The sequence below is a fragment of the Lygodium microphyllum genome, chromosome 26 (assembly GCF_053477565.2).
Source record: "Lygodium microphyllum isolate KBCC chromosome 26, Lygodium_microphyllum_v1.1.10, whole genome shotgun sequence".
NCBI lineage: Eukaryota > Viridiplantae > Streptophyta > Polypodiopsida > Schizaeales > Lygodiaceae > Lygodium > Lygodium microphyllum.
In genome coordinates this window covers 23,702,699-23,722,589 of record NC_141160.1, presented here as the reverse complement: position 1 = coordinate 23,722,589, position 19,891 = coordinate 23,702,699, and the positions used below count along the sequence as shown (strand labels likewise).

At 40.2% G+C, this 19,891-nt stretch overlaps 1 protein-coding gene across 4 annotated transcripts in view; it reads right to left on the bottom strand.

Annotated features, from left to right (window-relative positions):
* Positions 1-4,672: 4,672 nt before the first annotated feature.
* LOC148013053 (ubiquitin-like-specific protease 1C) overlaps positions 4,673-19,891 on the bottom strand; it is a 46,513-nt gene continuing 31,294 nt past the window's right edge. For 2 of the 4 annotated variants that reach the window (XM_087668427.1, XM_087668430.1), the window contains 11 exons: positions 19,748-19,796; positions 19,565-19,651; positions 19,371-19,477; positions 19,190-19,222; positions 14,505-14,600; positions 14,319-14,412; positions 8,919-9,016; positions 8,599-8,724; positions 5,606-5,681; positions 5,392-5,502; positions 4,674-5,307 (listed from right to left, as the gene is read on the bottom strand). In XM_087668427.1, coding sequence (XP_087524553.1) covers positions 5,212-5,307; positions 5,392-5,502; positions 5,606-5,681; positions 8,599-8,724; positions 8,919-9,016; positions 14,319-14,412; positions 14,505-14,600; positions 19,190-19,222; positions 19,371-19,477; positions 19,565-19,651; positions 19,748-19,796 — 973 coding nt within the window. In that variant the 3' untranslated portion in view covers positions 4,674-5,211. Of the gene's footprint in view, positions 5,308-5,391; positions 5,507-5,605; positions 5,682-8,598; positions 8,725-8,918; positions 9,017-14,318; positions 14,413-14,504; positions 14,601-19,189; positions 19,223-19,370; positions 19,478-19,564; positions 19,652-19,747; positions 19,797-19,891 lie in introns of all 4 variants that reach the window. The other 2 variants (XR_015688926.1, XM_087668428.1) reach the window with 2 other exon arrangements.

Genomic DNA, 19,891 nt, shown 5'->3' with positions numbered 1-19,891 from the left:
TGGAGTTGGAAGATTTTGAATTTTTTACTTCTTTACAACACGTGTACAAGTTTTTCATTTATCCCACCATTGTAGCTTTGTGAAGATAGGTTTGTTGAGTAACCATAGAGCAAGCCTTTCGATCTAAGAGGGGGACCATAGTTGAAAAGTGAAACTTAAGGTAGTAGGTGGTGTATGTGGATGTGGCTATACAAATAGAAGATTTCCAAGTTTTGTATAGTGTTAAGGTGCCTTGCCTCCTCAAATTTGACATGATTTTGGGGCAGCCATGGCTTCATAATCCCATGGGTGTTATGGATTGTCACACACTATATCCTCATGCGAGATAGATTTTAGCAAGTGGTAAGGACCTTGCTTAGCATTGTTGCACTCTTGGAGGCTCAAGCTCTATGAGTGCTCCAAGTGAGGCCTACAATTCAAATAGGTGATTGTGCTATGATGTTGTATTTTTGGGATCTTGACATGGAATCTTCTTATTTTTCTTCTTAGTGAGATGTGGATGTGGCTAAGAGTCGTTCAAGGAGTTTAACTTTCTCTTTTTAATACACTACCTTGGGATTTTCCCCCATCTTTACCAAAGGACCTCATGATTTGAGTTAGTTCTTAGAGTAAAACCTGCCTTGAAGGCACCTTATCATATGAGCAAGGAGAAACTTGAGGAGTTTTGACCATACAGACCTATTAGGAACTAATTAATGTGACCTTTAGCACATTCAACGCTCCACTTTTGTTCATAAAAAAGAAGAATGGGAACTCATGCATGTGTCCAAATGGATTATACACAGCTTAACAAGCTCATCATCATAAAAAATAAGTTTCATTTGCTATGGATATATGAGTTTCTTTATCAACTATAACTATATGTGACTTTCAACAAGTTAGATTTGAATTCCAATATCTAATGTTTGTTTCAAACTCCTGGTACATTTGAGTCTCTGGTGCTTCCTTTTGAGCTATCCAATGCACTATTTACTTTTCTAGGCTCACGACTCAAGTATTGTGCCTCTACTTGGAAACTATCTTATTGTTTTCCTTGATGGGGTATTGGTTTACAAGTCTTAGGAGGACTACTCTCTTCACTTACAAATCTTGATCTTGTTATAAGAGGATCATCCTTTCTTGAACTAGAAGAATGTGTGAAATTTGTATGGTATTGAGACCTTATTTAGGACACATTGTTTCCATGGGGTAATTTCTATGGAACCAAGGAGTCCAAGGAAATCATCGTGTGGTCTTCTCCTAAAGATGCTATGGAGATGTGCATGTTCTTAGGATTGGCAATGTTCTGTCACAAATTCGTAAAGCACTATGCACGTGGCATTGCACCTTATTTATACCACAAGGCAAGAGTTGCAATGGACATGGATGCGAGCAATGGACAAATACTTCAAAGAGGTAAAATACTGTCTACCTAAGCTAGCATCTCAAAATAAGGGACCTTTCCACATCATTGAGAAGCGACTTATTGATTGGAGCTACCAAGTTTGGCTTTTATGAAGTGCTAGAGGATCCTATTCACCTACCATACCCCAAAGGAATACACAAGATTACCCACCTAGAGAAACATGGAAGGTGTAGCATTCTATTAATCTTCAATATCAAAGTCAACAAGGATGAGGATAAATCTCAAGTTTCAAATTGGTGATTTGGTACTCTCATTTGAAGAATCTATACAAGAGTCCACCAACTGCTAGGGTCAATCTTTCATTCCTACTTGCAATTACATCAAACTTTTGATAGTACCACATACGTGGATGCATTTGGTGTCTCATGTTATTTTTCTTGCAAAGCATCATGGGCATATTCCTAATCAACTTAACAAGCTTTAGGATGATTGTCAAAGTTAACATCCACTAACTATCATTTAATCTTGGGACCATCATCCACTAATACTATCAGCATCCACCAACTCTACGAACATCCGCTAACAATCATTTAATCTTAGCTTGGTTTTGCTTGTCCGTACTATGGAAGTATTCTTTGTTTTATCTTTTTCTCTTTTCTTAATGAGAGGAATGAAGCTCTCCACAACCGGCTCTCGGAGTCAAATGAAGCATTGGTCTATTCTCATAATTGCTTTTAAAAAATAACAAATTTCCTATAGACATATAAAATCATGCCTTTTTCCTTCTAAAAAATGAAAATTACTAGGTCAAAGAGAAAAATGTGAGCGCTTGTTTGTAGAGATTTTGAGAGATGCCACACACACACACACACACACACAAAAGTAAAAATAATCAGATGAAGAAAACAAAGTTAGATGAATGTCGATAAAGGCTATAACAACCTATGAGACCAAATATACAAGTATATAATACATGAGGTTACCATAAATGAATGATAGATATTGATCCAAAAGAGAGAGAACTTTGGTATGATTTTTCATCCTAGGATGCTTTGAATTAGCCTATCATTACTATAGAAAGTTGATGAGGGTGTTCAAAATTGTATTTGTCAATGTGGCCTTGGACATCAGAGGTCCCAACATATCTCCATGGCATACACAAGTGTCATACTTTGGTGGCCTATGTAGAGGTGGTCATCTATGTCGCTCGGTTGTTTCCACTATTGGAAAAGTCATTGATGGCAAGGTTATTCTCTTGTTTTGCAATATCTCAATGCCTTTATGGACCCATAGCTCTACTTGGAAGAAGAACTCACATGATCAAAGAAAATGGCCCAAACCAAAGTGGAACCTCCAATGGATGTTACAACACAATGAACCATCAAAAAGCTCATTTGGCTCAATCTCAAACAATCACAACTCAAAGTTGACCAAAAGACGTAGGTTGGGCTCTAGTGGCTTTGGTAAAGGTGGTCATCTATATCACTCGAGTGACTCCATTAAAAATCTCATTGATAGCATGACCATGTTTCGACATATTCCCTTGTTTTGCAATATCTCAATGTCTCTATGGAAACATAGCCCCATTAGCAAGAGTCCAAGAGCATGGTTGGTGCAAGAATCCCACAATAGATGAAGGAACCCAAATTATCCTGAAAATTGAGAACCTACGACACTCTTGCAATAGAATGGACAACAACAAAGCTGCTTTCAACCTATAAATGGCAAAGCTCTTATATCCTTATGATACCCTAGACATATTTGTCTCAACTCAAAGTTCATGGGAAGAGGTATAAATCTAGTCAATCATTGATTCCACATCATGTGGAAGGTGAGTGTCTATGTACAGAGGGCATATAGTGAACCCATATTTTATAAACTAAAGTATGTAAAAGGCCACTAAGTTTGCCACTATGTAGCTGAGTGAGGTCAATTTGTGGGAGATCCATGCTAAAATAGAAAGAGTAGTGCATCATCTACAAACAATATGTACCAAACAAACAACTAAGCTATGATGCCAACAATCCTAGTCATTACCAACAACCATGGTCAGAACTTGAGCGCTGACCTAGAGTACCTCTAAATCAGTAAGTCCTCATACCTAATGCACAAAGCGACCATCTAGAAGAGAGCCTCTAGTACTATGGGTGTTGCACTTAATTTCGCTATCACAATCTTACAATATAAGGGCGTTACTTGGAGTCATGAAAGATCATCAAAATGAGCCTTTCCATTGACTTCCATCCTCTCCATCGCATATATAGTCTTTGATGCTCTACCTCTATCATGGAGGCTAAAACAAAATGGGCTTCAATGCTCTTCCCATGCAGAGAATGAAGGACCAACAAAACCTATCCCTAAGTATACACAATATGTCACATGCTCCACTAGCTCTCCCTTCTTAGGCCAAGTATGCTTCAAATCCACCAATCAACTACTGAATACCCTTACCTTGACCCTTTAAAAAAAGTTTCTTGAGCGTAAAAAGAGCATTGCAATCACTATGTTGCATCTAATATGTAGTCCATGTCATCGTAATAGAGGCATATGGGTATCTAGATTACTACTTCTGTCCCCTATACAAGTTACATCATCAAACATTCTTGTATGTGCCAAAGAAGTCGGTAATAGGGGGCAACCTTAGACCCACTCAAAATAATCAATTGATACTTAGACTTGGCTCATGGCAAGCACTCCCCATATCCTCTCCTGAGATCCCACGTCTCATAATCTTCTCAGAAATTTGCCTGCCTGGAGCATTTGGAATTGGCTGTTCAACCCATCAGCTCAACTAAGGTCTTTGACAAGATTTCACTTGCAGGTCATGTAAGATTATGAGCACTCATTTAATGTGTTTGTAGGCAGCTGCTTGCTTTGCTTCCTAAAGCGTGAAAATCATTAACGCAAGATATACTTGCATACTTTTTAACCACATAAAACTTATACATAACCTCCATTCGCAATTGTCATCTTTCTAAAGATGTGGATAATGTTCCCACATTAACTCTTAATGCATGTGGCAGCTTGAAGTATCATTGTAGAGTTGCCTCTTATCATTGGAAAAATGGTAGTACTTCGGCAACATGATATCGGATGGTCTAGCTCCACCATTATCTTGTATACATAAGCATAAATAACCAAGTTTTTGGCACTCTCACTAAGCATTGGCCTCTAGACGTTGCTTATTGGCAATTGTTCCTTTCAGCCGTAAAGTTCAACATTTGAAGTTAAGGATATTAACTGCAAATAACTGCTCCAGTTCAAGATATTCAATCCAATCGGCAGAGCGACCCACTCTGCACTAACTTGAAACACTTGACCCAAAAAAACAATTTATTCGATCAGCATATATGCAGGAAAAGCTCACTAAATTGAAGATTTGGGTTGGGGCAAAACCTTACCAGAAGGCAAGGATCATATGCCAATACAGAGATTACTTCATATCATTCAAAACTGCAGTCTATGTTACAAAAAAATAGCCATAGACATGGCTTCCTTAGCCCCTTGTTTCACTAGCATGTACATGGCCCTGCCAATAGCTTGCTTCACTCAATTCATGCATATACTCTATGCATCATTGAGTACTATAATCTATCCTCCATGGGATTTTCTTCAAGCTTGTCTATAATACGACATGTTACAAGTTAGCAGCCCCCTTGGTCCCTCCATATCTGATAGCATTTGCCCACTCATGCATAAACTTCCATTTTGGATGTGACCAGGAAACTTCCACTTTCAGCTTATTTAAGCTGTGCAAACTCCAGGCCACCTGCTCATCTTAGGCAAGTAACAGATATCCCAGTAGAGCGAAGGGCTGAAATACTTCTACAAATTTTCCCCTGTTAGCTGCTGCCTTTTGTCAGTTCTCACAAGCATTCCTGATCAAACAGGCTTTCGAGCAACTTCAGGATAAGTTCTCTTAATTGGGAAGCATCACTAGGTTTGAACCAATTTCGACCAAACTGGAAAAAGAATGCCTGAGTTCATTACTTGAGCAGGTGTTTTCCGTGATACACAAAGAAGATGCAACTTTGAAATCTGCTTACCATTTTACTAAGAGCACTCGGTTCAAGTTCCATAGGTGCCTCTTGCACAAAACGTTCAATGTAATAAAGCATGAACAGCCCACAATCCCACTCATTATCTTGCAAAGGTACCTGTCTTACAAAGTGAAGAATGAATCAATTAGAATTGTTTAATTATTAAATCAAAAGCAATCTAGTAAAACTGTGAGAAACAGCTGTGTGTCAAAGTTCATACCTGGACCCTTTTACAAATTGCATTGTCAGTGCTGAAAAGCTCCCCTGATAAGTATGCCTTCTCTGCTGCCAAATAGCTGTGAAAACATGGAGAGATGGATCGTAAAGATAACCATCCCCATGAAATACAACAAAAACAGAAACTAATCATGTGATGTACATAAGGTCCTGAGCACATTCACTACTACAAATTCATCTGCTATGTCCCACTTTAGCATAACAAATTCTAACCTCTACCAAGGACTAAAGCTATTCCTAATGATGGCACTACACTACCACTCCTCCAGTTTATCCTCCACTATTCATTATTGGCTGTTTTCCATCAATCTAGTAGTTCACTGTTGAAAAGGATTGTTATATAACCCCTTGTTCATTTGTTAATATCATTGTCTCCATTGATCCACAAAAAGTTTATGAAAAAGGAGATCACGCAATGCCCTGTATTAGCCACCAGTCATGTAAATGCAGAGCTATATAGACTGAAATAGAGAAATAAAAAGCTCTAGCAAAGAGAACTACACAGACACGCTTGTGCCATCTAGTTCAAAATTGTGAGTAATCCAATCCGAAAATATTTTAAGCTTATATATGCCAGGAAGTCATAAATCAACACACAAAATCCAAAGATTGAGAGGAGCAGAGTCTGCCATCAATTCCAAAACGGATTGCTCTGTTATTATCAACCATTTTCAAGCCTTCCTATAGTGTGGGCACTTCTGCAGCTCCAGTAAGACATCCAAAATATCATGCAGAATCGCACATAGCCTCACTACCATGCTTCTATTGCATTTCCAATCTTTTGCAATCAGATATCAAACTTGATATAATCAATTCCTGTTAGCAACACCAATGCTGCTCAAAAAAATCCCATGTAGGGTGCTTTTTCCTTGGACTTTGGAAAGGTGACATAATACAAGGATGTAACTCTTCTCATGTTGATGAACCTAGTATCATCACAGCCCAACTAGAACCCACATACTCAACAATACAATTTGTACAAGATATGTGTTGCCTGCAACTAATCTTCCACTTGCTCAGCTGATTCCCAAGCAGAAGTCCCCCCCCACAATAAGCCTCCATAAAAACACCGCCTTCAAAAAATCCCTGGAACTGCAAGCATTAATTAGAGTGATATTTCACCATCTTGCTTGGTGGCCTTGGTCCTGTTTGTCAACACTTATCTTGCACTTGTACAGCATTTGCAGACTGAGTCCCGACCAATAAGATCCTTACAGTACTTGTAACTTCCAATCCTAGAGATAGGTCCCAAAGTGGAGACAAGCTGTGTCCAATAATCCCAATGTATATAGTGTAGCCATGAGGCAATTGTACATCTGAAGACATTCCTGAAAGACAGCAGTTATGCCCCACAAGGCAAAAGAACAATTTAAAGGCACACCACCCTTAGCCTGCCATTGTATCGATGAACCTGATATGGCTAGGTAGCATAGCTGCAGACCAGGTGCAGAGACGCAAGTGACAAAGAGCAGTCAATGCAAAGGTGGCAATTTTTTAGCACATCCATTGTGCACCAGCAGGAGTGAAGATGAAGGTGACACAATTCTCAGGCAATTTGTGACATGGTAATCCAAAACATACTAGACAAGCATGGCACAGGGTCAAGAACGAGTTTGACTAACATCCACAACTTAGGAACGCAAAGATTATGCAGCTAAGTCAGCACAAGATGACAAGCCCAAATCAACACATCATAGGAGATGACTTCGAGGAATGGAAGAGGTCCATCAAGTCTACCTTGAACATACATTCACATTGGGAGTACATCACAGATGCTGAGTATGATTGTGATGCAGTCCACAAGTTGGTTGTTTCAGAGTAGGCAGCCTCAGCTGCCCTTGTCACCCTCATCTTTGAGAAGGTATTTGTTACAGCAGGTAAACACAAGGCTGCTTAACCTCTTTGAAACTATTTGAAGGATTGGTATGCTAGAACGACAGCTATCAACGTATGGATGAGGAGGTTGAGTTTGGTTCTTCCAAGCCTCATAGAGGGCCCTATTGCGAATGAGGAGCTTGTGTTTGTGGAGGTGATCAATCCTACCTCATTCCATCAGACACACCTTCACAGCATGCTTTTCTCACATCATTCCACTCCACTTCATGCCTTCCTTGTCAGCAAGCAAGGAGGCCATCTCATTGTACCAAGCCTCAACAACATTCACCTCATTCAGCGGCTCCTTGGCTAGTGGCCAGCACCATTAGGATGTGTTCTACAATGAGTATTCTTAGTGGAGGTTGACCTTGAACCCTCTGTTTTCCAATCTTCGCAAAATAAGGTTTCCTCTACTTCATGAGACTAGCCTCCCGCCCTGGCTATGCATGGCCATCTCACCCTTTGTGTCCTTCTCATACCTTATCCAACACCATGCACCTATCACCCTCCTTTGCATGTTCAGCTGGTTCAATAAGTTCCCTTGGAGGCCCCATTCATCTGTTCACCCTTTTCCACGAGTTTCACACTCTTCACCCATCCCTCTTGATCCTCCTATATACAACAAGCTTATCCTCCCACGCCCCCCATTCTTCAATTTCATCCTTTCCCCCAATTCATCCTTTCCCCAAAAGCTCTACACTCTAACCACTGGTTAGTAAGATCTAAAAGGTTCGATGTACTTGGGTCCTAAGGAATAGAAATCAAGACTGAGGCGAGGACCAACTAGATAAAGATCATACAACAATTTGCAAGCCCCTCCACCACAATTCAACAAAGTTTGATATACACCACTACAGACTGCTATAGCCAAAGCCCAGAAGCCATCATGAAAGTAGAAACGATAAAAGTGTCAATGAAACAAGACACCTAGACACATTATTAATAGCTGTAGCCTATGCCACGACTACAAATACAAATCCAATATCTGTGTGATCATCTAAACTCTGATATTTAGAAGTTGTTTCTGCTTCTCAACTAAAGCAAATAAACCAACAGATCTGTGCAAGCTTCATGTACACTTGCAAACAAATTGTGGCCTACCATTTGAGAACATTGAAAAGCACTTCACTTGAATGTCCTGATGTTTGAGACATGGAATCAAGGTGCAAAATGCAAGTCTTTCCATCACCTCTAGGCAAGCAAACAATTGCTAAACTCCAATGTGCCCTGCACTCAAGAAAACACAACCAAAATCCCATAAATTACCGAAACAGCATTTTAGCGCCTTCAGACTAGTAAAAGTTGAATGTGAGAGAACAGATCACATCATGGCACACAGAAACATACTAAATAACAACTTAATAAATGTGAGAGAACAGATCACATCATGGCACACAGAAACATACCAAATAACAACTTACTTGTCATGTATTGGCATCAGCAGATAAGATCTTTCAAAAATGTTGAGACCCTTTGTCCACTTCCGCAACTTTTCAAAACAATCATCGCGTTTTGCTTCCTTCCACAAATAGGAAAAACATGAACACTGATTAAGTTTTTTATGCCTGCACTACATTTCCTTCTTCGACTTGACAAAATACTAAACAAGCAATGTATATGCTGAAAAAAGTAGGCTAGTGACAGCCTCTCAACGCATGTATGCATCACGATATTTCCACATCTATTAGTGAAGCCTCTCATGTGTGCACTGACTTGATGGTATGTATTCACAATTTCCCCTTCCTTTGGATCAGCAAGTACTATTATTGCCATATCAATAGTACCCTTAAAACACAAGTTACAATATCAAGATGGATTGGTTGTCACGTGAGGAATCTACTAATCCCTTGCTTGCTAGCACATGTTTAACAAAGCCCTATGTAAAAATTTCATGCTATGGTGGGTCAAGGATTGCATATGGGGATGTATGGTACAACTTCTTATAGTATGCAGCAACCAATGCATGGTGTGCAAGGCCCAATGTATCCGAGTATGGCTAGTAATATGCATAACCTTTTGTACAGCAATGTTTGCATGATGTTGGGGCACAAAGTGACAAGTTTGGCAATGCATATATGCAGCCCACTATGTTTGAGACTCATGGTATCAATGATGGTCATATGCTGCTAGTAATGCCTACATAAGAAATAATGCAACTAGCAATGCATGCAATGTATGGGAAAATGTATCTTGGTATGGCTAGTAGTATGCAAATTCCCATGCACAATCACATTGCAATGCTCCAAAGTATGCAAACAAGAATGTTTCTTCATGCATCTGGTGCTCCTAGCATGTCAGGTACACATGAGGGGCGATTCAATCGGATGCAATGTTGTATATTAGTTAAGTTGGAATTGCAGCAATGTGAACATATAAAGCATCGCAATGCTCAAGAAGGAAAAAGTCCTAGAAGCTAGTAGAGGTTTTCGAGGCAAGTTAGAGGTAAAGTTTCCATATGCTTCTTGGTGAAGCTTCAGCCTTGTTTCACCTCTAAACGAATGCAACTAGATGGAGGAGGGTGACCTGGCAGAACATCCTCAATGATGCACTTTACCCTGATGTGTCTCAGCAAGAGCCGATTTTGAATCCGGCTCTTTCAGGCTCAGCAAAGCATAGAAGATCCAGAGGATTACCTGATGCTCAATGGGAGGTTGCATCTCCACTCTGCTAGTGATGGACAACTCAATTATGTAGTGGATCTTGGATGTATTTGATTTCCATCCAAGATACTGTATGTTTGCAGTATTTCCACCATTGGGATCACTATTCAATGTACTAGTCGCTGTGAGTCAGTATGCATATGGTATGGTTTGTACCTAAGCTCTAAAACAATACACTTGCAAGATTATTGACGTGTACAAAATGCATGGAATGTACATTTTGATGTGATATACATTTGCAAGGCATACAGAATACACGAATGAGACACAATATACATTTGTAGGTCATGCAAAAGACAATTGCATAAGTTACATGTGGTATATGCTTTACATAACTATCATGCGGTACATCATTGCTATGAGATGTTTATGCACTACAATGTCTTGGTGATCAAAACACTTTTGGGTTGGCATGTGGATACATCCCTTATGGTTCTGACAATGGTTATGATTCATATGTATGGATTGTAATTGGTTTAAGTGATTGAAATTTCACATGCAGAGGGCATGAGCATGGTTAAGCAATAGGTACACATGTTGTTTGACTACGATACCCGCATGTATTTCCAATAGTGGCAACAAATACTTTGATACATTGCAGTGTAATTGAGAATGATTACAAGGATTTTAAGGGGGTGGTCTATCACGAGGACATGAAATTTTATTACTTTGCTTAGCATTTGATTAAAAGTTAATCAAATGTGCTAGCGTGACTTGCACACGAGAGGTGCAAGTTCGTTATTTCACAGTGTGTGACCCAAGACCTTGAGATATCAGTTGGTCCCGAAGGCAAAAGGTATAATAAGTTATGACTGACAAGTACTAAGTGGTACTGGATGTCAAATTTTAACCTAGATCAATTTATTGGCCATTAATATCAGTAATGACATTAGAGACTAGGCATTAATTAATTAATTAATGCCAGCCTAAGATCAATAACTGCTCATAGACAGTCGGGAGACAAATTGATCCAGCCAATTTAATTATTGACTGGTGGAATTATTTTTTTTAGCACTAGAATAATTATTAAACTCATTTTCAAAATAATGTTCTAAAAATTAACTTAATAAGCTGGATAATGCTGGAGAATGTGATTAGAAGGCTTCGACTTGACAAAACTTGCCTATGCAAGTGAAAAAAATGTTTTTTAGAGACTGGTGGAAGTCTATTCCAACCATTTGTAAGAAAAAATGAGGTTGTTATAGAGCAAGGAGATACTATTGATGTGATTTGCAGCCACCAAGGATCAGTCCTATAGCAAGTGACAGCAGTTTGCAGCCCTCCAAGTACAAGTAGCAGCATGTAGGAGGAGACAACCACCTTTCTAGTGGTCCTAAGATGTAGGTGATAACTTTCATACTATCTGAGCAAGGCAATAACAGTTTTTCAGCCTTTCTTGCAATGAAACTCCAAAATTTCTATCTCTACAACATTCTCTCTCATGTCACATCCATGTCTCAAGTTATCTCAACAAAATTCAGCCATTTGAGTCATCAAACAAAGAGATTTCAGTCAATCTCTATTGTAAACCCTAATTTACAGCAAAAACTAGGGTGACAACCACCTCGAGATGTGTGCTCAAAATTGAGGGCTTAGGACTTGAATTCCAACAACTAACATTAAAGAATTTCAAGATTCAAGAGGCTAGCCAACCCGTATTAGATTTGGGGCTTAATTTGTCTTTTAAGAAGCAAGGTGAAAGCCAATCCCCAAGCAAACCAAGGGACAAATTAGTTTGAAGGCTTACTAGTCGATTTTGAAGGCAAGAGGGACTTGGACTAGTGGAGGAGATCATAGGATCTTAGTTGTACTCCATCCATTTGCAATAAAAGATAAAGAAATACCTCAAGAGGCATCAATTTCAAAGCCAATTGGGTGTCTAATGGCCAAGATTAAGTGGTAACATTAGCATTTTCAGTTTATGTGAATTTTATACTTGTTGTAATTAGTGTTTATTAATCAAGTTATTTACCATCCTATCCGAGGAGGAAAGCTGGTCTCATTCGCTGCCACCGTCTCAGACAACTATTGCCAATCATTCTCTTACGTTCAAGTGGAACTGCTGGTGTACGCAGCCCGCCATTGCCAGTCTATTCAGGGTCTGATCGTGCTGTCCAAAGGCTCTTGATTGCTGTGTTTTCTGCATCAGAGCACTACTATCTGCATTGACTGCTCTTGAAGGCTGCCACATCGCCATTACTACTGCGTTTTGCTGTTCTCCATCATTGTGCAGCAGGGTAGCACTACCAAGGGGGAACAGTGAGCACTCTATCGGCATCACACACACGGACTGTTGCTGCACTTCGAATCCGTGTCAAGTACACCACACTCTTAGAGTTGTTCTTGGCATCTCCAACACACCTCTCAGCTCACCTTTGCCCCATCCTCAAGACACAAAGGCTTGAGGCCTGTTTATATCATTCCCATTTCTATACACTCACTTCGAATCCATGTCAAGTACACCACACTCTTAGAGTTGTTCTTGGCATCTCCAACACACCTCTCAGCTCACCTTTGCCCCATCCTCAAGACACAAAGGCTTGAGGCCTGTTTATATCATTCCCATTTCTATACACTCGTTCACTTCATCAAATTGTGTTTATTGTGTGTTGTACGCTTTGCATTTCTCTATGTTTTCCTTAGTATTCCTCAATGAGGCATTGAAGAGATATTTTTTCTCTTCTTTTGCGAGACATGCACTAGACACATTAGGTTCTTGGGATCATGATTCATCAAAGCAAAGGTTGTAACATCCCCCTTGTTAGTAGATGCTCCATTCCAGCCCATCATCTACACTCCATGTTATCAGATCTGAGAGCCTAGACAGACTATCATGCCCAAGGACTGGAGTCCTCGAGAGTATTGCTACACATGACTGCATCTATCATAGTTTGTTGTACTACTTGATTGTCGGTTCTCATAGCATGGGCTGGACACAGAAATATTACCAACCTTCCAGTATGATCAAGACTCCCCATACTACAGACTCTCGTAATGTGGGTTTTCTAATGTTGTGTTATTTCCTGCAAACTTTTTACTCCTTAAGCTTTGCAAACTTGTTGTAAGAGCACCCTACTGCTCTCTACATTCGAAGCATGCGATTCCTTTCGTGACACTGTTTTACAGTCCACCGAGCCTCAGATTTGCAAGATGTTTGATACAACTTCTCAGTTTGTCATCTGAAATAAAAGATGACATGCATTCTCAAACACTGCTGGTCCCTTGGTAGTGGCCCAAGCAACTACACCCCATGCCACCATCATTTGCTTGTGAGTGCCTCTAAATACTATTTTGATGGCCCACCTCCAAATATCCTAGGCTGAAGCACTATCCCAAAGGCAATGTCTTGTGAGTCTCCTGTGCTCAAACTACAGCAGATAACCTTTTGCATGATCTGAGGTTGACCAAAACAACCAAAAGAAATATTGACTGAGTTGAAACAACTTTTCATGAAAATATAGATAATGAAGTTGTTATCTGTAGATGCAACTGTTTAGCATGACGTATCAAGTGTTAGATGTATTGGAACTCACACCTTATGCAAAACAAAAGTTGATAGCTGATAAAAGCTACTGCCCCCATGTAAGGAGAGATTCCATGACTTGAATACTCCCTTAAATCGCAAACCCTACAATGCACTCACATACCTGTCCAAAAAGATTGCAATGCACAATAACCCCTCACCCCAAAATCCCACTTGTGTGCATTGTCTTCCATATTTTTTCTTAGGATCAAGATCAAAGACAGATGGGAAGAGAAGGCAAGCATAGAGTATGCGAAGACTTTTTGTCACATGCGAGAGGACTTTAAAACAGAACATTACAAGTAGGAATAGTGCCAGACCACTGCAGATGCAAATTTTTTCATATCAGAAGCAACCTTGAGCCAATCGTGAAGCAAACCCTATGTCTGCAACGTGAAGATTTGATGCAACTTGTGTGTGTTTGTGTGTGTGTGTGTGTGTGTGTGTGTGTGTGTGTGTGTGTGTGTGTGCACGAACATACCGGCATGTGTGTGTTCGTGATTTCACCCACAAAAAAAAAAAGAAAAAAAAAGAATAGTGTATGTATACTTGGTGTGATCACTTTCATGAAAGAGGTTTTGCTTTGTGCATGTTTGCAGGTTTCAGAAGGAAGGGAAGGGCCAATGTGGGATGCATACCAATGCCATTGTGAGCTTCTTGTAGAAAAAGCTATTGAAGAAGTAGAAACATTGCAATCTATCATCATCTGAGATCTTCTCTTTTTGGATGTACCTAAAACAAAGCACCCAAGGCATCAAATAGTCCATTTACTCCTCCAAATAATGCATTTATATTGAATCAAGAGGGACTGTCATAAAACATACTTAATGTAGAAGTCAATAACCGTATCATTCAAAAACTCAGAAGGTCCAAGATGGCGAAGGTCTGTGTATTGAACCTCAATGGCTTCAGGATCAGATCTGTCACCATTAAGAAGAAAGATATGAGCAAAAAAGAACACAGCAGTAGACTCTCTCCCCTCTCATTGCCTCAGTAAACAATTCCACGCAGGCAAACACTGAGAGATGCCCTGTAAGAAATAGCAAACTTGTTTTATAAATTTCCAATAAAAACTGTACTTCATTGGGATGGACTAAAGTTGTGTGAAAGTGATACAGAGTGTAAGTCTGACTACTAGGTACAGCTAATTAACAAGGTGAAGAGTCTGAGAGCCATCCCATAAGGGTATGTACATGGTATTGAAAAGACTTAACGACCTGACAGGGCTTATTAGGATAGTCAGAACTTCTGCAAAGCAAATTAACATAAGACAAAACACTTTTTACATCATTTGTAATTGAATTTAAAAAATACAAAGTGCTAAAACACAGATTCTACCAATGACAGAGAGAGAACGTAACCTAGGTGTATTATCCAGGCAGTCTGCAGATACTATTCTATTATTTTTGCACATCCTTGTACAGTCACCAGTCTTCCCAAACATAGCATGCCCTCCCTGAGTGGAGAGGAGGCCAGTGTCACCAACTGATCCTGACTGATGCACAATGCTTCTAGGAGTGTCTCGAGGGTGGTGACAATATTTGATATGCAAGAACTCACTGAACTCCCCTTCCATCATGAGCCCTACATCTGGCCAAGAAGAAGAAAGAGATGATGCATTGTCCTCTTTGAGGCCATAATGTCTCCTCAAGGCCTCCAATGATAGAGAAGCCTTAAAAGACATTGTAGGATCCCAAGAGGAAGGAGTCTCAAACATTGTGAATTGGCTACATGTCACCCATGTATCTTGCACAAACCAAGGCTCCACAATAGCCGCAAGATACTCTTTAGAAGAGCACCCGCCCTAATACCATGTAAAGATATGCTAGAGTTTGCATGGAGAAAACACAAAATGTACAAGCATGACTAAAACACAATAACGCAAACAAAAATGCAAAAACACAAAGATAACTCTGAAGTAATCCAATGAATGTTGTAAATGAATGAAAGAGTGTACAAGATGCTCAAAAGTAGAGCTGTCCCACAGCTAATGACTCTCATGGGAGCGGGCTAAGCGAGTACTCTAAGAGTGATGTCCACCAGAGATAGATCCGCAGGGCCATAACCACTAGCTAGAGCTGAGACGATGCTAAAATTTGAAGAGAAGCAGAACTGAAAACCAAAATGCAGCAATTTGGAGAGCCAATGGAACTCGTAAAAGTAACAATGTACAACTTGAAAGAGCACGCAGCCAGTGATATGTTGTGAAGATATGCTAGGGTTTGCACAAAGAAAACACAAAATGTACAAACATGGTTGAAACACAATAACTCAGACAGTAACATAATAAATGCAAACCCTAAATGCAAAAAAGCAAACACAAATAGAGAAGAAAGAGAACTCTGAAGTAAATGTATCAATGCTGTAAATGAATGAGAGAACGTACTTAATGCTCAAGGTTAGGGTAGAGCTGTCCAACAGGCTACAGCCCATGGCTCTCGTGGGATCAGCCTGAGGGAGGTGTTGATGTGTGCCATTCACTGGAGACCAATCTCGAGTACAATAACCACTAGTCTTGGAGCAAAGGCTGATGAAGTGTTGAAAAACCCAAAAACAATCTGCTATAGATGCAAATGAAATCAAGCCAATACTAGAAATGGAAGGACAACAGGCTAGAAATTAGAACCCAGCAGTCTATGCGGCTTGAACTGGTAAACACAGCAAAGTAACCACTTGAAGATGTTGGCAGCCAATCACCAACAACAATGGGAGGCTCGGCAATAGTTGTAGACCACATACCAACAGTCGCTCGTGGCTAGACAGCTAGTAGAAAAGGGCTAATGGTTGGAACCTGCAAGACAAGGATTGGGCTGAATGGTGGGCGGCCTATTTGTTTATAGATGTAGAAGGATTCTCCCAAATTAGGGTTTTGCTTACAGGACACAGAAACTCTCAAGAACCATGCACCATTTAATTAAACTCTTGGTAATTTACATGTTTTGGGGCTACTTTAAAGAGCTAATCAATTTGTAACGCAATTTCAACTCAAAACCCCCTCTCAGGCCCAACACTAGAACCAAGAAGGGACTGGAAGAAAAGCTCAATCCCAATTTTACCCCAAGGCATTCCACCCCAAAGCAACCAAGACATCGGACAAAGGGTGCATGTCGACTACCCAGTGACCTACCAAGACTACAAAGGTAGTGGTTATCTTACAAAGGGAGTCCAAGTGATCCCCCTAGAGAGGTCAACGCATTGGATAAAGGGTGCTCATCGGCTACCCAGTGGCCTACTAGACCTATAAGGGCGGATGGAACCACATTGAACTTTTTTTTTCTTTGGAAGAATAGATGGTTTGCGGCTTGTCAAGGAATTATGCCCTGGGCAGAGAATGAAAAGGGATGGTTAGATCCAACACATCACAAAACAAACAAGCTATCCTGACCACTCAAGAGTATTGATGACCAGGAAGAAGGGAGAAGAAGTATGTAGGTGTGGTGGTAAGGTTGTGAAAGAACCGCTCGTGGAAACAGCTCGGGATCCACTCACAGGTGCTTCACACAATGAGATGCATAGAGTAATGCTACATGATAAGAATGTACATGTGGCAAGTGCAACTTGGATAGTATCCCTCATGGAAAATTTGTTCACTTGTCCAAGCACCCTTTTACAAAGATGATGAAGATCATGCAATGCAAAGGGAAGGTACAACAGGGAATAAAACCTGTAGAATACCGATGAAGGGTAGAAAACCCCTCTCAACCATGGATGTTGATGCCGAAGGAGAAAGAGAAACCTGATGTTAGTCTTCACATGGTGCCGAGAACCATGATGAATTTGATGATGAAGATGGACTTATTATCCCTTAACCGGAATGACCAAAGGAGAATCATCCTTTAGGTATGCGACATATGCCCATACTCAATCTCGAGAGAGGGCTCCAATACTGATCAAGTGGCCTAGGCAAGTCCGAATCTCAACCTCGAGAGAGGGCTCCATGCTAGTCGAGAAGTGCCAAGAGCACAATCCACCATACAAATAGACCAAATGGATGAAGAAGAAAGACTTGACCCTCCCCAACTGGAAGAGCAAGGAAAAGTCAACCACCAAGAATGGAGACATTTAAGCCATCGTGAATCATCATGTCGTTTGTGTATCTCACACAATACCAAGCTCTCTACGATAGCCACTAAATACTCTTTAAAAGAGCATTAACTCTGATACCATGTGAAGATATGCTAGGGTTTGCACAAAGAAAATACAGAATGTACGAACATGACTGAAACACAATAACTCAAATAGTAACACAATAAACACAAAACGCAGAACGCAAAAACACAAACACACACAGAGAAGGAAGAGAACTCCGAAGTGAATGTATCAATGTTGTAAATGAATGAGAGAGAGTACTAAATGCTCAAGGGTAGAGCTGTCCAACAGTGGATGGCTCTCATGGAAGCTAGCTGAGGAAGGTGGTGATGTGTGTCATCCACCGAAGAAGACTAATCCCGAGTGCGGTAACCACCGGTTGGAGCAAAGATTGATGAAGAAAAGTGTTGAAAATACAAAAAAGACGCGCTATAGATGCAAACGCAAATCAACCGATGCTCGAAAGGCAATGGCAATAGGATGGAAATTAAATAACAGCAATCTATTCGGTTGAAGCAGATAAACACAGCGATGTAACCACCTGAAGTTGATGTCAACTAGTCACCGAGAGCAATCAGAGGCTTGGCGAGACCACGTAGCAACAGTCACTCACAAGGCTGGAGAGCTAGTGGAAGAAGGCTGATGCCGAAACCTACAAGACAAGAATTGGGCTGAATGGTGGGCAACCTATCTATTTATAGATGTAAAAGGATCCTCCCAAATTAGGGTTTTGCTTATGGGACACAAAAACTCTCTAGGACCATACACCGTTTAATGAAACTTTTGGTAATTTACATGTTTTGTGGTTGTTTTAAAGAGCTAATTAGTTTGTAATGCATTGTTAGCTCAACACATGCAGTAGTATGCAGCTAGGTGACAGCTAGCTAAGGGTAGTCAGATACTGGGCGGCCTATGCAACAGCCAAACACAGGCTGGAAAGGCACCAATCAAAGGAGAGATCGCCTTATTGTAGAGCAGCAGCTGGAGTAAACAGCAACCAAAAACAGGGTGCCAGAAATTGATGATGGTGTGGCAGCAATGAGCTTATGGATGAACTTGCAAAAGAAGGGATGAACAAAGTGGCTGGGCAGCTTCCTATTTATAGATGTGGATCCTCCCAAAGTTAATTTTGGCTTATGGGACATAGAACCTTTGGTAATCAGTGAGTTTTGGAGCTGTTTTAAAGAGCTAATGAAGTTTTTATGAGCAATGCATGTTTTTTAGCTTAACATGTACGTGTGTGTGTGTGTGTTGGGGGGGGGGGGGGGGGGGGGGGGTATAGAAGCCACTACCTCCTCCCTGCAATGGCACCTCCAATTTCTTACTATTAGCACAATGAGATAAATATTGTGAAGAAAGAAAAAAACATAACAATCAGCTCAGTTGGAAGTGTGCAATAAAAAAGATGAGGTGTGATTACCTCGAAGGATATTGAAGCTTCATGACTGCCATTCTGAACATGCAATTCACCCCAAAAGAAACAAGTTATGCAACAGCCAGATTAGAGAAATCCAATTGTAAATCATTACTTCATATCTCGCATAAGTACGCAAAAATATGCATATCTAAAGGTTAAAGTAGATGTATAATCATCAAAATACCTTCTTGCATTACTACGCAAGCCTTGTCTTTTTGAAGCACGATGACTAGAAGAGCAGACAACATCAGCTTGGAGCTCTTCATCGTCCGATATATCCATGGCTGTATCCTAATTGCATCCATGAATTGAAATTACTAAATGTAATATTTACTGCATGCACCAATTCAAGGCTATACACTCTTTAAGCCAACATACTAGTGTGTCTCCAAAAGCTTTGATGATCCCCTTTCTGAGACCCGGCATTGGACTAACTTGTTCTTGAGAAGAGCATCCATTGCTTGCCTAACCAAGACATACAAATATAGAACAGAATTTATTTGAATTGAGCAATGATATCATGGAGCCAGACCAGAACTAGAGGAAGTAAACTGCAACAACCTCCTTATTCGATGGTATAGGAATTATTGAGGACTTGTTAGATTTCTTCCTGCAAAACGCCAAACTTACTCTTAAGCTAGAGTAATAGAAACATAAACTGGTTTAAGGTTCGGAACAATCGTAAATTTGTGGACTTTGCTCTTT